Source organism: Rhinopithecus roxellana, chromosome 9, assembly GCF_007565055.1.
Source record: "Rhinopithecus roxellana isolate Shanxi Qingling chromosome 9, ASM756505v1, whole genome shotgun sequence".
Classification (NCBI taxonomy): domain Eukaryota; kingdom Metazoa; phylum Chordata; class Mammalia; order Primates; family Cercopithecidae; genus Rhinopithecus; species Rhinopithecus roxellana.
In genome coordinates this window covers 109189640-109202557 of record NC_044557.1, presented here as the reverse complement: position 1 = coordinate 109202557, position 12918 = coordinate 109189640, and the positions used below count along the sequence as shown (strand labels likewise).

Sequence of the window (12918 nt, the reverse complement as noted above, 5' to 3'; positions counted from 1 at the left end):
AGTGTTCACACAGCAGCAGCAATAACTGAAGCTCCTGTTTTTCTTTAAGATCTGTTCACTGGGCAATGAGCCTTCCAAAATGAACAAATGTTAAGTATTATTACCTCTGAGGCAGGAACTGCTGCTACTATCATAAAGTCAAAACCAGGGTGAAAATCTAAATATTCAGAAAAGAACAAGAGGTTGTATCTTTAGCCCTAACAATTACAGATGGAGGGATGGAGGGATGATTGGAAGCTAGAGGACCTATGGTACTTACCAAGTCTATCTAGCATTCATTACGTGGTACTTTTTCATACCTCTAGAAACTCTAGATTTGAAACATCTGCCCAGATGTATCTATTTGTTAAAGAAAACAAAAAAAGACAACCTTGTTTCTGTTTAGGGTTTCCCAGTTTTGCAAGCACTTTGTTGTTGTTGTTGTTGTTTGAAATGGAGTCTTGCTCTGTCGCCTAGGCTGCAGAACAGTGGCAAGATCTCAGCTTGCAACCTCCACCTCCAGGGTTCAAGCAATTATCCTGCCTTAGCTTCCTGAGTAGCTGGGATTACAGGCCCACACCACCACACCTGGCTAATTTCTGTATTTTCAGTAGAGACGGGGTTTCACCATGTTGGCCAGGCTGGTCTTGAACTCCTGACCTCAGATGATCCATGTGCCTCGGCCTCCCAAAATGCTGGGATTACAGGCGTGAGCCACCGTGCCCAGCCCTGCAAGCACTTTGTAATCCATTACTTCCTCTGACGGCAGACAGGTAAGCTATATGCCTCTCCTATGCATCCTGAAGTGGTCTTACCCTTTGTGCTGGCCCCCTCTGTGTGCTTGGCTCCTCTGGCTTTCCAAATACATGGCCTCTGCCTGCAGGTACTCCCCTGCCCAGAGCTGGGTCCAAAGGTTTAGAAGCTTGCAGCCAACAGCCTGGCATCCGTACAGCCTGGTACCGGGATGGGTGGACAGGAGACTGGCCCCTGAATGATGGTCGGAAAGGATCCATGGAAAGGCTGTAGAGAACACGTGTGTTGATCCTGTTCTGGTTAATTACCTGCCAGCATTTTCAAAAGATTAAGGTTCCCAACTGTTTTCCTTTTCCTTCAAGACACACTCACAAAGCATTAAAATAATATTTTGAGTCAGTCCAGTAACATGCCCAGCCTTCTACAACATAATCACTTCAAAGGCTTCTATCTGATCTGTAATATTCTTTTTTTTTTTTTTTGAGAAGGAGTCTCGCTCTGTCGCCCAAACTGGAGTGCAGTGGCCGGATCTCAGCTCACTGCAAGCTCCGCCTTTCGGGTTCACGCCCTTCTCCTGCTTTAGCCTCCCGAGTAGCTGGGACTATAGGCGCCCGCCACCTCGCCCGGCTAGTTTGTTGTATTTTTTAGTAGAGACGGGGTTTCACAGGGTTAGCCAGGATGGTCTCGATCTCCTGACCTTGTGATCCGCCCATCTCGGCCTCCTAAAGTGCTGGGATTACAGGCTTGAGACACCGCGCCCGGCTGATCTGTAATATTCTAAAACCCCTTCATTAACAATCCCTTAGAGCAGTGGTCCCCAACCTTTTTGGCACCAGAGACTGGTTTCCTGGAAGATAATTTTTCCTTGGACCCAGGGGTAGGGGGATGGTTTCAGAGTGACTCAAATGCACTACATTTATTGTGCACTTTATTTCTATTATTACATTGTGATAATGAAATATAATAATTATACAACTCACCACAATGTAGGATCAGTGGGAGCCCTGATCTTGTTTTCCTGCAACTAGATGGTCCCATCTGTGGGTGATGGGAGACAGTGACAGATCATCAGGCATTAGACTCTCATAAGGAACATGCAACCTAGATCCCTCGAATGTGAAGTTCACAAGAGGGTTTGCACAATGAGAATCTAATGCCACCAGTGATCCAACAGGAGGCAGAGCTCAGGTGATACTATGAGCCATGGGGAGCGGCTGTCAACACAGATGAAGCTTTGCTCATTCGCCAACCTCTCATCACCTCGTGCTGTGCAGCCCAGTTCCTAACAGGCCCCCAACCAGTCTGTGGCCTGGGGGTTGGGAACCCCTGCCTTACAGGCTCACATCCTCCTTGAACTTATATTTTCTACCCAAATAGCCTCTCACAAAACGCAGTCCTGTAAGTTAACTAGCTGTTGCATAAGGAAGCAGTTTTTTGGGAGGGTCTCTCTCTGTCGCCCAGGCTGCAGTGCAGTGGCATGATCACGGCTCAATGCAGCCTCAACCTCCTGGGCTCAAGTGACCCTTACATCTCAATCTCCTGAGTAGCTGGGACTACAGGCATGCACCACAACACCCAGCTAATTTGTATATTTTTTGTAGAGACAGGGTCTTGCCATGTTGCCAAGTCTGGTCTCAAACACCTGGGCTCAAGCAATCTGCTGCCTCAACATCCCAAAGTGTTGGGATAACAGGCGTGAGCCACCGCACCTGGCTAAGGCAGTTTTTACGTATGGTGATGACTTTGGTTTGCAAACAATTTTTTTTTTTTTTTTTTTTGAGACACAGTTTCACTCTTGTTGCCCAGGCTGGAGTGCAATGGCACAATCTCAGCTCAATGCAACCTCTGCCTCCTGGGTTCAAGTAATTCTCCTGCCTCAGCCTCCCGTGTAGCTCGGATTACAGGCATGCGGCACCACATTCGGCTAATTTTGTATTTTAGTAGAGACGGGGTTTCTCTATGTTGGTCAGGCTGGTCTCAAACTCCCGACCTCAGGTGATCAGCTCACCTGGGCCTCCCAAAGTGCTGAGATTACAGGCGTGAGTTACTGCGCCTAGCCTATAAACAATTGCACTTAACATAGCCATATCATAAAATTATTGTCAATAAATATTTATGGGTTTTTGCTTTGTTTTCAGCCTTTCTTTCCTACATAAGAGTCCTAACTTTTTTCCAGTCTATGATTGCACTAACCTCTTTTCCTTGATCTGTTTAGTTGCTTCTCCGAATCGCTATCCAATTCTTTTTTTACAAAATTCTTCCTTCAGGCTGAGTACAGTGGTTCATGCCTGTAATCTCAGCACTCTGGGAGGCCTAGGTGGGATGACCACTTGAGGCCAGGAGTTTGAGGCCAGCGCCTTAGGAACACAGTGAGACCCTGTCTCTATAAAAAATTTAAAAATAGAAAAAAAATTTTTTTTAAACTCTCTTCTTTCAGACTCCACCAGAAGTCTCCAGAGGACGCAGTCTTTCTGCTTCGAGCCCACAATACTTGCTCAGTCTCACAGGTTGCATTTAACACCCTTCTCTCCCCTAGGTTACCAGGGGTGAGGCTCTCCCTGGCTTCCCCACTAAATCTAAAGCCCATCAGGTCTCTGCAAAATCACTTCATAACCTGTAGGTTGGGCGTGGTGGCCCATGCCTGTAATTCCAGCGCTTTGGGAGGCGGGTGGATCACTTGAGGTCAAGAGTTCAAGGCCAGCATGGCCAACATGGTGAAACCCTGTCTTTAGTAAAAATACAAAAATTAGTCAGGTGTGGTGGTGCATGCCTGTAATCCCCCCTACTCAGGAGTCTGAGGCACCAAATCGCTTGAACTCAGCAGGCAGAGGTTGCGGTGAGTCAAGACGGTGGCACTCCAGCCTAGGTGACAGAGCAAGATTCTATTTCAAAAAAAAAAAATCACTTTATAACCTACAGATTTCAAGACACCCTCTTTAAGGGGCTCCTTTCATTGTCCTGACTTGTCCCTGATTCCTGAAAAATATTTCTTAACGGAAAAGATTTTTTTTTTTAAGACAGGGTCTTGCTCTGTCATCCACGTTGAGTGAAGTGGTGGGATCTTAGCTCACTGCAGTCTCAACCTCCTGTGCTTAAGCAGTCCTCTTGTCTCAGCCTCCCAAGTAGCTAGGACTTCAGGTACCTGCCACCATACCCAGCTAATTTTTTTTTTTTTTTTTTTTTTGAGGCAGAGTCTTGCTCTGTCGCCCAGGCTGGAGTGCAGTGGCCTGATCTCAGCTCACTGCAAGCTCCACCTCCCGGGTTTACGCCATTCTCCTGCCTCAGCCTCCCGAATAGCTGGGACTACAGGCGCCTGCCACCTCGCCCAGCTAGTTTTTTTGTATTTTTTAGTAGAGACGGGGTTTCACCGTGTTAGCCAGGATGGTCTCGATCTCCTGACCTCGTGATCCGCCCATCTCGGCCTCCCAAAGTGCTGGGATTACAGGCTTGAGCCACCGCGCCCGGCCCATACCCAGTTAATTTTTAAAAAATTTTGTAGAGACGGGATCTTACCATGCTGCCCAGGCTGGTCTCAAACTGCTGACCTCAAGTGATCCTCCTACCTCAGCCTCCCCAAATGCTGGAAGAAGCCTCTTCTTAACTTTCAAAAAGCTGTCTTGGCCAGGCATGGTGGCTCATGCCTGTAATCCCAGCACTTTGGGAGGCCAAGGCAGGCAGATCACAAGGTCAGGGGTTTGAGACCAGCCTGACCAAAATGGTGAAACCCCATCTCCACTTAAAATACAAAAATTGGCCAGGCATGGTGGCGTGCACCTGTAATCCCAGCTACTCGGGAGGCAGAGGCAGGAGAATCGCTTGAATCCAGGAGGCAGAGGTGGTAGTGAGCAGAGATCACGCCACTGCACTCCAGCCTGGGCAACAGAGTGAGACTCCGTCTCAAAACAAACAAACAAAAATAAAATTAAAAAGCTGTCTTAAGTATTAGCTACAGAGAAATCATACCTTTAAAGAAAAGATTAACACACAATTCCTAGGTCCACATCATAGTGCAGACAGTTCAAGAACCTGAAAAATTTATTGAACTAAACTATCCTCTTTCACACTCTAAATGCAAGCTATGACTCCCTTTCTTGAAGGCTATATTTAACTGCTAACACCCCTTTTCGGTGAGCCAGGACTCTGCTCACACCTCCCCACCACCACCCAAAGAATACCAAGCAATCAGTATGCTAACAGCTACATACTCAGAAGCGCTGGACAGCCTCCCTTAAGGGACATCTGGAATCTTCCTCATTGTCCAGGCTTCCCTCAACCCCCAGCATCACTTCTATAGATTCAGGTACCTCCCTCACAGGACCCTTTCCAACAGTGTGGGTTTCCCCTGGGATCAGGTAGCAGATACTTGGCTGACCAAAAGGTTCAATGGTAAAGGAACCGAGGATGGGCTGGGCCTGTCTCCCTCGCATCCCTGAGTGCGCGCTCCGTGCAGAGGCCTCACGACTCGGGCCTAACCAGAAGCAAGGCCCCCGAAGGCGAGACCCACCCCCTTTCCACCCCGAGAAAAGCACCTTTTCCCAAAGACACAGCCCTGCCGGGGGTTCTATCTCCTCTTTCAAGCCAAATAAGAGGTCCACTTGGGCCTCCCCTGCCGCCCCCACCTGAGCACTTTCTCTGGGGCCTCAGCGCCGGGCCTCGAATAACGACTTCCCGTCCGCGACCGACCCGCAACCCTCAGCACCTCCCCGAAGGGGGAGGGGAGAGGCCCGGGAGGCCGGCTTACACCCCCCACCCCGCGTGCTTGAGCAAAAGCCCACCCTGCCCGCCCCGGTGTGTCCTTGGCCTGCCTGACCTGCCTGGCATGCCGCAACCGGGGCCAGTCCTCTCACCTGGGCGCGAGTCCTCCTCCTACTCGCCCGCATCCACGGACCTCAGGAAAAGATGGCGTTCAACCCACGCCCCAGGGCCCACATGCTCCAGGGCCAATTTCCGCTCTTCGAGGCCGCCGGGGCTGAGCCCATTGGCCACAAGACCTGTCGTTCACAAGAGCAAGCTATCTCATTGGCCCATCTACAAGAGAGGCTCGTCCTTTCCAGCAGGTTCGCTGTGCAGGGGTGGTTCGCGCGGAAGAAGTGCTGAAAGTTCTGTGAGCCTCAGCTGTTAAAATGTGTTAGGGTTTGGAGAGCCTGACTCCCTTTCTGGGGGCAACTCCTATAAACAGATTTAGCCTAGGACTCGCGTGTTGAAATTGACTTGCCCCATTCCTGCCAGTTAGAGGATTAGCGATACACCTGGTGAAAAAGAAACGGTAAGCTCGGGTGCGCATTCAAACACCTAATTCATATGATTTCTGCACATCACTTTCCTTGTACATAAAACAGACAAAAACTAAAAACACCCATTCATAGGGTTGAATGGAAACGTACACACATAATGACATAACGTATGTAAAATACTTAGCACAAGGAGAAGACGACCCTCGATAAATGTTGCCTATTATTATTTATTGATGCCTAAATCTGGGAGCCAAGAAGAACTTTCTAGGAAGCAGATTAAATTATTAGTGGTTACTTGAGCAACTACAGAATGATTTTACCCAAAGAAAGATTTCTGCCCCTCTCCCAACCATTTTGGCAAATAACTGCATCCCTCCCCCACACCCAGGTTTTACAGGGTGGTTGAGGTCAGGCTTTGGCGGATGCTGTGGAGACATCCAAAGGCTCTGCATGGAATAGGACTAGAGAAGGATTAACCTTATCTTTTCCAGGTCTCAGATATCCCATGACTTGTTTTAATCCACACATACAAGGGCCCTCCCTCTCCTTCCCGAATGAGGATAGTCTGAAAATTATTGGAGCAGGATGATTTTCAACTCAGGAATCCAGCTGGCATGATGCCCCTTCACTGTTCCTAGACAGTATTTGTTTACCATGATCTAACATTTTCACTTCCTTTACCACACAACCTTCTTAACTTACAACTGTTGCAATGTTATGTTGTAAGCAATTCTCCTGCCTGTGCAAATACTTAATGGTAGCAAGTGCGGTCAGAAACAGTTATACAAACTGTTTTGTAACCTTCATGAAGATCCAACTCCCTGTTCTTTTAGGAACTCTGACCAAACTTTGCATGACACGCTTATTGTATACACACGAAACAATATTTTGGGGGCAGGATTCAGCAAATCTTCTAGTTGAAGTAAGGAAATAATAATCCTCAGATAATTTCCTGAACATGTCTTCTATTTGGGAATCTAAACCAAGAGCACCATCACAAAGGGTAGGCACATAGAGTTTCCTATATTTCTATATCCTGTCCATCCGTGCAAGTGTAGGTGGCCTTTGTACAGTATTTCTAACCAATCCAGACATCATGAACACTACTTATTTAACCAAAGGAAAATCCATATAGTCTTGCTGTTGATTGGACATAAAAATGGTTGAAGCTTCCTGAAACGTGGAAATCTATTTAGAATCTTTCAAAATAATATATCTTGGAGATTATATTCCCTAACAGAGTACTTTAATTGTTAATTAGCCATCCCTAGGATATTGATTAAAAAGGACACACATAGGGGGCGGAGCAAGATGGCCAAATAGGAACAGCTCCAGTCTCCAACTCCCAGCGCGAGCGACACAGAAGACCGGTGATTTCTGCATCTTCAACTGAGGTACTGGGGTCATCTCACTAGGGAGCGCCGGACAATCGGTGCTGGTCAGTTGCTGCAGCCTGACCAGCGAGAGCTGAAGCAGGGCGAGGCATCGCCTCACCTGGGAAGTGCAAGGGGGAAGGGAATCCCTTTTCCTAGCCAGGGAAACTGAGACACACAACACCTGGAAAATCGGGTAACTCCCACCCCAATATTGTGCTTTAAGCAAACGGGCACACCAGGAGAATATATCCCACACCTGGCCGGGAGGGTCCCACGCCCATGGAGCCCCCCTCATTGCTAACACAGCAGTCTGCGATCCAACCGCAAGGCAGCAGCGAGGCTGGGGGAGGGGCGCCCGCCATTGCTGAGGCTTAAGTAGGTAAACAAAGCCGCTGGGAAGGTCGAACTGGGTGGAGCTCACAGCAGCTCAAGGAAACCTGCCTGTCTCTGTAGACTCCACCTCTGGGGACAGGGCACAGCTAAAAAAAAAAAAAAAAACAACAAAAAGGCAGCAGAACCTCTGCAGACACAAACATCTCTGACAGCTTTGAAGAGAGCAGTGGATCTCCCAACACGGAGGATGAGATCTGAGAAGGGACAGACTGCCTGCTCAAGTGGGTCCCTGACCCCTGAGTAGCCTAACTGGGAGACATCCCCCACTAGGGGCAGTCTGACACCCCATACCTCACAGGGTGGAGTACACCCCTGAGAGTAAGCTTCCAAAGTAAGAATCAGACAGGTACACTCGCTGTTCAGCAATATTCTATCTTCTGCAACCTCTGCTGCTGATACCCAGGCAAACAGGGTCTGGAGTGGACCTCAAGCAATCTCCAACAGACCTACAGCTGAGGGTCCTGACTGTCAGAAGGAAAACTATCAAACAGGAAGGACACCTATACCAAAACCCCATCAGTACGTCACCATCACCAAAGACCAGAGACAGATAAAACCACAAAGATGGGGAAAAAGCAGGGCAGAAAAGCTGGAAATTCAAAAAATAAGAGCGCATCTCCCCCTGCAAAGGAGCGCAGCCCATCGCCAGCAACGGATCGAAGCTGGTCAGAGAATGACTTTGACGAGATGAGAGAAGAAGGCTTCAGTCCATCAAACTTCTCAGAGCTAAAGGAGGAATTACGTACCCAGCGCAAAGAAACTAAAAATCTTGAAAAAAGAGTGGAAGAATTGACAGCTAGACTAATTAATGCAGAGAAGGTCATAAACGAAATGACAGAGATGAAAACCATGACATGAGAAATACGTGACAAATGCACAAGCTTCAGTAACCGACTCGATCAACTGGAAGAAAGAGTATCAGCGATTGAGGATCAAATGAATGAAATGAAGCGAGAAGAGAAACCAAAAGAAAAAAGAAGAAAAAGAAATGAACAAAGCCTGCAAGAAGTATGGGATTATGTAAAAAGACCAAATCTACGTCTGATTGGGGTGCCTGAAAGTGAGGGGGAAAATGGAACCAAGTTGGAAAACACTCTTCAGGATATCATCCAGGAGAACTTCCCCAACCTAGTAGGGCAGGCCAACATTCAAATTCAGGAAATACAGAGAACGCCACAAAGATACTCCTCCAGAAGAGCAACTCCAAGACACGTAATTGGCAGATTCACCAAAGTTGAAATGAAGGAAAAAATCTTAAGGGCAGCCAGAGAGAAAGGTCGGGTTACCCACAAAGGGAAGCCCATCAGACTAACAGCAGATCTCTCGGCAGAAACTCTACAAGCCAGAAGAGAGTGGGGGCCAATATTCAACGTTCTTAAAGAAAAGAATTTTAAACCCAGAATTTCATATCCAGCCAAACTAAGTTTCATAAGTGAAGGAGAAATAAAATCCTTTACAGATAAGCAAATGCTTAGAGATTTTGTCACCACCAGGCCTGCCTTACAAGAGACCCTGAAGGAAGCCCTAAACATGGAAAGGAACAACCGGTACCAGCCATTGCAAAAACATGCCAAAATGTAAAGACCATCGAGGCTAGGAAGAAACTGCATCAACTAACGAGCAAAATAACCAGTTAATATCATAATGGCAGGATCAAGTTCACACATAACAATATTAACCTTAAATGTTAATGGACTAAATGCTCCAATTAAAAGACACAGACTGGCAAACTGGATAAAGAGTCAAGACCCATCAGTCTGCTGTATTCAGGAGACCCATCTCACATGCAGAGACATACATAGGCTCAAAATAAAGGGATGGAGGAAGATCTACCAAGCAAATGGAGAACAAAAAAAGCAGGGGTTGCAATCCTAGTCTCTGATAAAACAGACTTTAAACCATCAAAGATCAAAAGAGACAAAGAAGGCCATTACATAATGGTAAAGGGATCAATTCAACAGGAAGAGCTAGCTATCCTAAATATATATGCACCCAATACAGGGGCACCCAGATTCATAAAGCAAGTCCTTAGAGACTTACAAAGAGACTTAGACTCCCATACAATAATAATGGGAGACTTCAACACTCCACTGTCAACATTAGACAGATCAATGAGACAGAAAGTTAACAAGGATATCCAGGAATTGAACTCATCTCTGCACCAAGCGGACCTAATAGACATCTATAGAACTCTCCACCCCAAATCAACAGAATATACATTCTTCTCAGCACCACATCGCACTTATTCCAAAATTGACCACATAATTGGAAGTAAAGCACTCCTCAGCAAATGTAAAAGAACAGAAATTATAACAAACTGTCTCTCAGACCACAGTGCAATCAAACTAGAACTCAGGACTAAGAAACTCAATCAAAACCACTCAACTACATGGAAACTGAACAACCTGCTCCTGAATGACTACTGGGTACATAATGAAATGAAGGCAGAAATAAAGATGTTCTTTGAAACCAATGAGAACAAAGATACAACATACCAGAATCTCTGGGACACATTTAAAGCAGTGTGTAGAGGGAAATTTATAGCACTAAATGCCCACAAGAGAAAGCAGGAAAGATCTAAAATTGACACTCTAACATCACAATTAAAAGAACTAGAGAGGCAAGAGCAAACACATTCAAAAGCTAGCAGAAGGCAAGAAATAACTAAGATCAGAGCAGAACTGAAGGAGATAGAGACACTAAAAACCCTCCAAAAAATCAATGAATCCAGGAGTTGGTTTTTTGAAAAGATCAACAAAATTGACAGACCGCTAGCAAGACTAATAAAGAAGAAAAGAGAGAGGAATCAAATAGACGCAATAAAAAATGATAAAGGGGATATCACCACCGACCCCACAGAAATACAAACCACCATCAGAGAATACTATAAACACCTCTACGCAAATCAACTAGAAAATCTAGAAGAAATGGATAATTTCCTGGACACTTCCACTCTCCCAAGACTAAACCAGGAAGAAGTTGAATCCCTGAATAGACCAATAGCAGGCTCTGAAATTGAGGCAACAATTAATAGCCTACCCACCAAAAAAAGTCCAGGACCAGATGGATTCACAGCTGAATTCTACCAGAGGTACAAGGAGGAGCTGGTACCATTCCTTCTGAAACTATTCCAATCAATAGAAAAAGAGGGAATCCTCCCTAACTCATTTTATGAGGCCAACATCATCCTGATACCAAAGCCTGGCAGAGACACAACAAAAAAAGAGAATTTTAGACCAATATCCCTGATGAACATCGATGCAAAAATCCTCAATAAAATACTGGCAAACCAGATTCAGCAGCACATCCAAAAGCTTATCCACCATGATCAAGTGGGCTTCATCCCTGGGATGCAAGGCTGGTTCAACATTCGCAAATCAATAAACGTAATCCAGCATATAAACAGAACCAAAGACAAGAACCACATGATTATCTCAATAGATGCAGAAAAGGCTTTTGACAAAATTCAACAGCCCTTCATGCTAAAAACGCTCAATAAATTCGGTATTGATGGAACGTACCTCAAGATAATAAGAGCTATTTATGACAAACCCACAGCTAATATCATACTGAATGGGCAAAAACTGGAAAAATTCCCTTTGAAAACTGGCACAAGACAGAGATGCCCTCTCTTACCACTCCTATTCAGCGTAGTGTTGGAAGTTCTGGCTAGGGCAATCAGGCAAGAGAAAGAAATAAAGGGTATTCAGTTGGGAAAAGAAGAAGTCAAATTGTCCCTGTTTGCAGATGACATGATTGTATATTTAGAAAACCCCATTGTCTCAGCCCAAAATCTCCTTAAGCTGATAAGCAACTTCAGCAAAGTCTCAGGATACAAAATTAATGTGCAAAAATCACAAGCATTCTTATACACCAGTAACAGACAAACAGAGAGCCAAATCATGAATGAACTTCCATTCACAATAGCTTCAAAGAGAATAAAATACCTAGGAATCCAACTTACAAGGGATGTAAAGGACCTCTTCAAGGAGAACTACAAACCACTGCTCAGTGAAATCAAAGAGGACACAAACAAATGGAAGAACATACCATGCTCATGGATAGGAAGAATCAATATCGTGAAAATGGCCATACTGCCCAAGGTTATTTATAGATTCAATGTCATCTCCATCAAGCTACCAATGAGTTTCTTCACAGAATTGGAAAAAACTGCTTTAAAGTTCATATGGAACCAAAAAAGAGCCCTCATTGCCAAGACAATCCTAAGTCAAAAGGACAAAGCTGGAGGCTTCAAGCTACCTGACTTCAAACTATACTACAAGGCTACAGTAACCAAAACAGCATGGTACTGGTACCAAAACAGAGCTATAGACCAATGGAACAGAACAGAGTCCTCAGAAATAATACCACACATCTACAGCCATCTGATCTTTGACAAACCTGAGAGAAACAAGCAATGGGGAAAGGATTCCCTATTTAATAAATGGTGCTGGGAAAATTGGCTAGCCATAAGTAGAAAGCTGAAACTGGATCCTTTCCTTACTCCTTATACGAAGATTAATTCAAGATGGATTAGAGACTTAAATGTTAGACCTAATACCATAAAAACCCTAGAAGAAAATCTAGGTAGTACCATTCAGGACATAGGCATGGGCAAGGATTTCATGTCTAAAACACCAAAAGCAACGGCAGCAAAAGCCAAAATTGACAAATAGGATCTAATTAAACTAAAGAGCTTCTGCACAGCAAAAGAAACTACCATCAGAGTGAACAGGCAACCTACAGAATGGGAGAACATTTTTGCAATCTACTCATCTGACAAAGGGCTAATATCCAGAATCTACAAAGCACTCAAACAAATATACAAGAAAAAAACAAACAACCCCATCAAAAAGTGGGCAAAGGATATGAACAGACATTTCTCAAAAGAAGACATTCATACAGCCAACAGACACATGAAAAAATGCTCATCATCACTGGCCATCAGAGAAATGCAAATCAAAACCACAATGAGATACCATCTCACACCAGTTAGAATGGCAATCATTAAAAAATCAGGAAACAACAGTTGTTGGAGAGGATGTGGAGAAATAGGAACACTTTTACACTGTTGGTGGGATTGTAAACTAGTTCAACCATTATGGAAAACAGTATGGCAATTCCTCAAGGATCTAGAACTAGATGTACCATATGACCCAGCCATCCCACTACTGGGTATATAC

At 45.1% G+C, this 12918-nt stretch overlaps 1 protein-coding gene and 1 long non-coding RNA gene across 4 annotated transcripts in view; one reads left to right on the top strand and one right to left on the bottom strand.

Moving 5' to 3' along the window:
* PIWIL2 (piwi like RNA-mediated gene silencing 2) overlaps positions 1 to 5680 on the bottom strand; it is a 95601-nt gene extending 89921 nt beyond the window's left edge. Inside the window, exons 1-2 of one of the 3 annotated variants that reach the window (XM_010365364.2) lie at positions 5580 to 5680; positions 795 to 1040 (exon numbers count right to left, since the gene is read on the bottom strand). In XM_010365364.2, coding sequence (XP_010363666.2) covers positions 795 to 1040; positions 5580 to 5612 — 279 coding nt within the window. In that variant the 5' untranslated portion in view covers positions 5613 to 5680. Of the gene's footprint in view, positions 1 to 794; positions 1041 to 4937; positions 5392 to 5579 lie in introns of those variants that run through there. The other 2 variants (XM_010365366.2, XM_010365365.2) reach the window with 2 other exon arrangements.
* A 134-nt stretch (positions 5681 to 5814) lies between these two features.
* LOC115899684 overlaps positions 5815 to 12918 on the top strand; it is a 32409-nt gene continuing 25305 nt past the window's right edge. The window contains exon 1 of the long non-coding RNA XR_004059310.1: positions 5815 to 5998. This is a non-coding gene — a long non-coding RNA (uncharacterized LOC115899684). The remainder of the gene's footprint in view (positions 5999 to 12918) is intronic.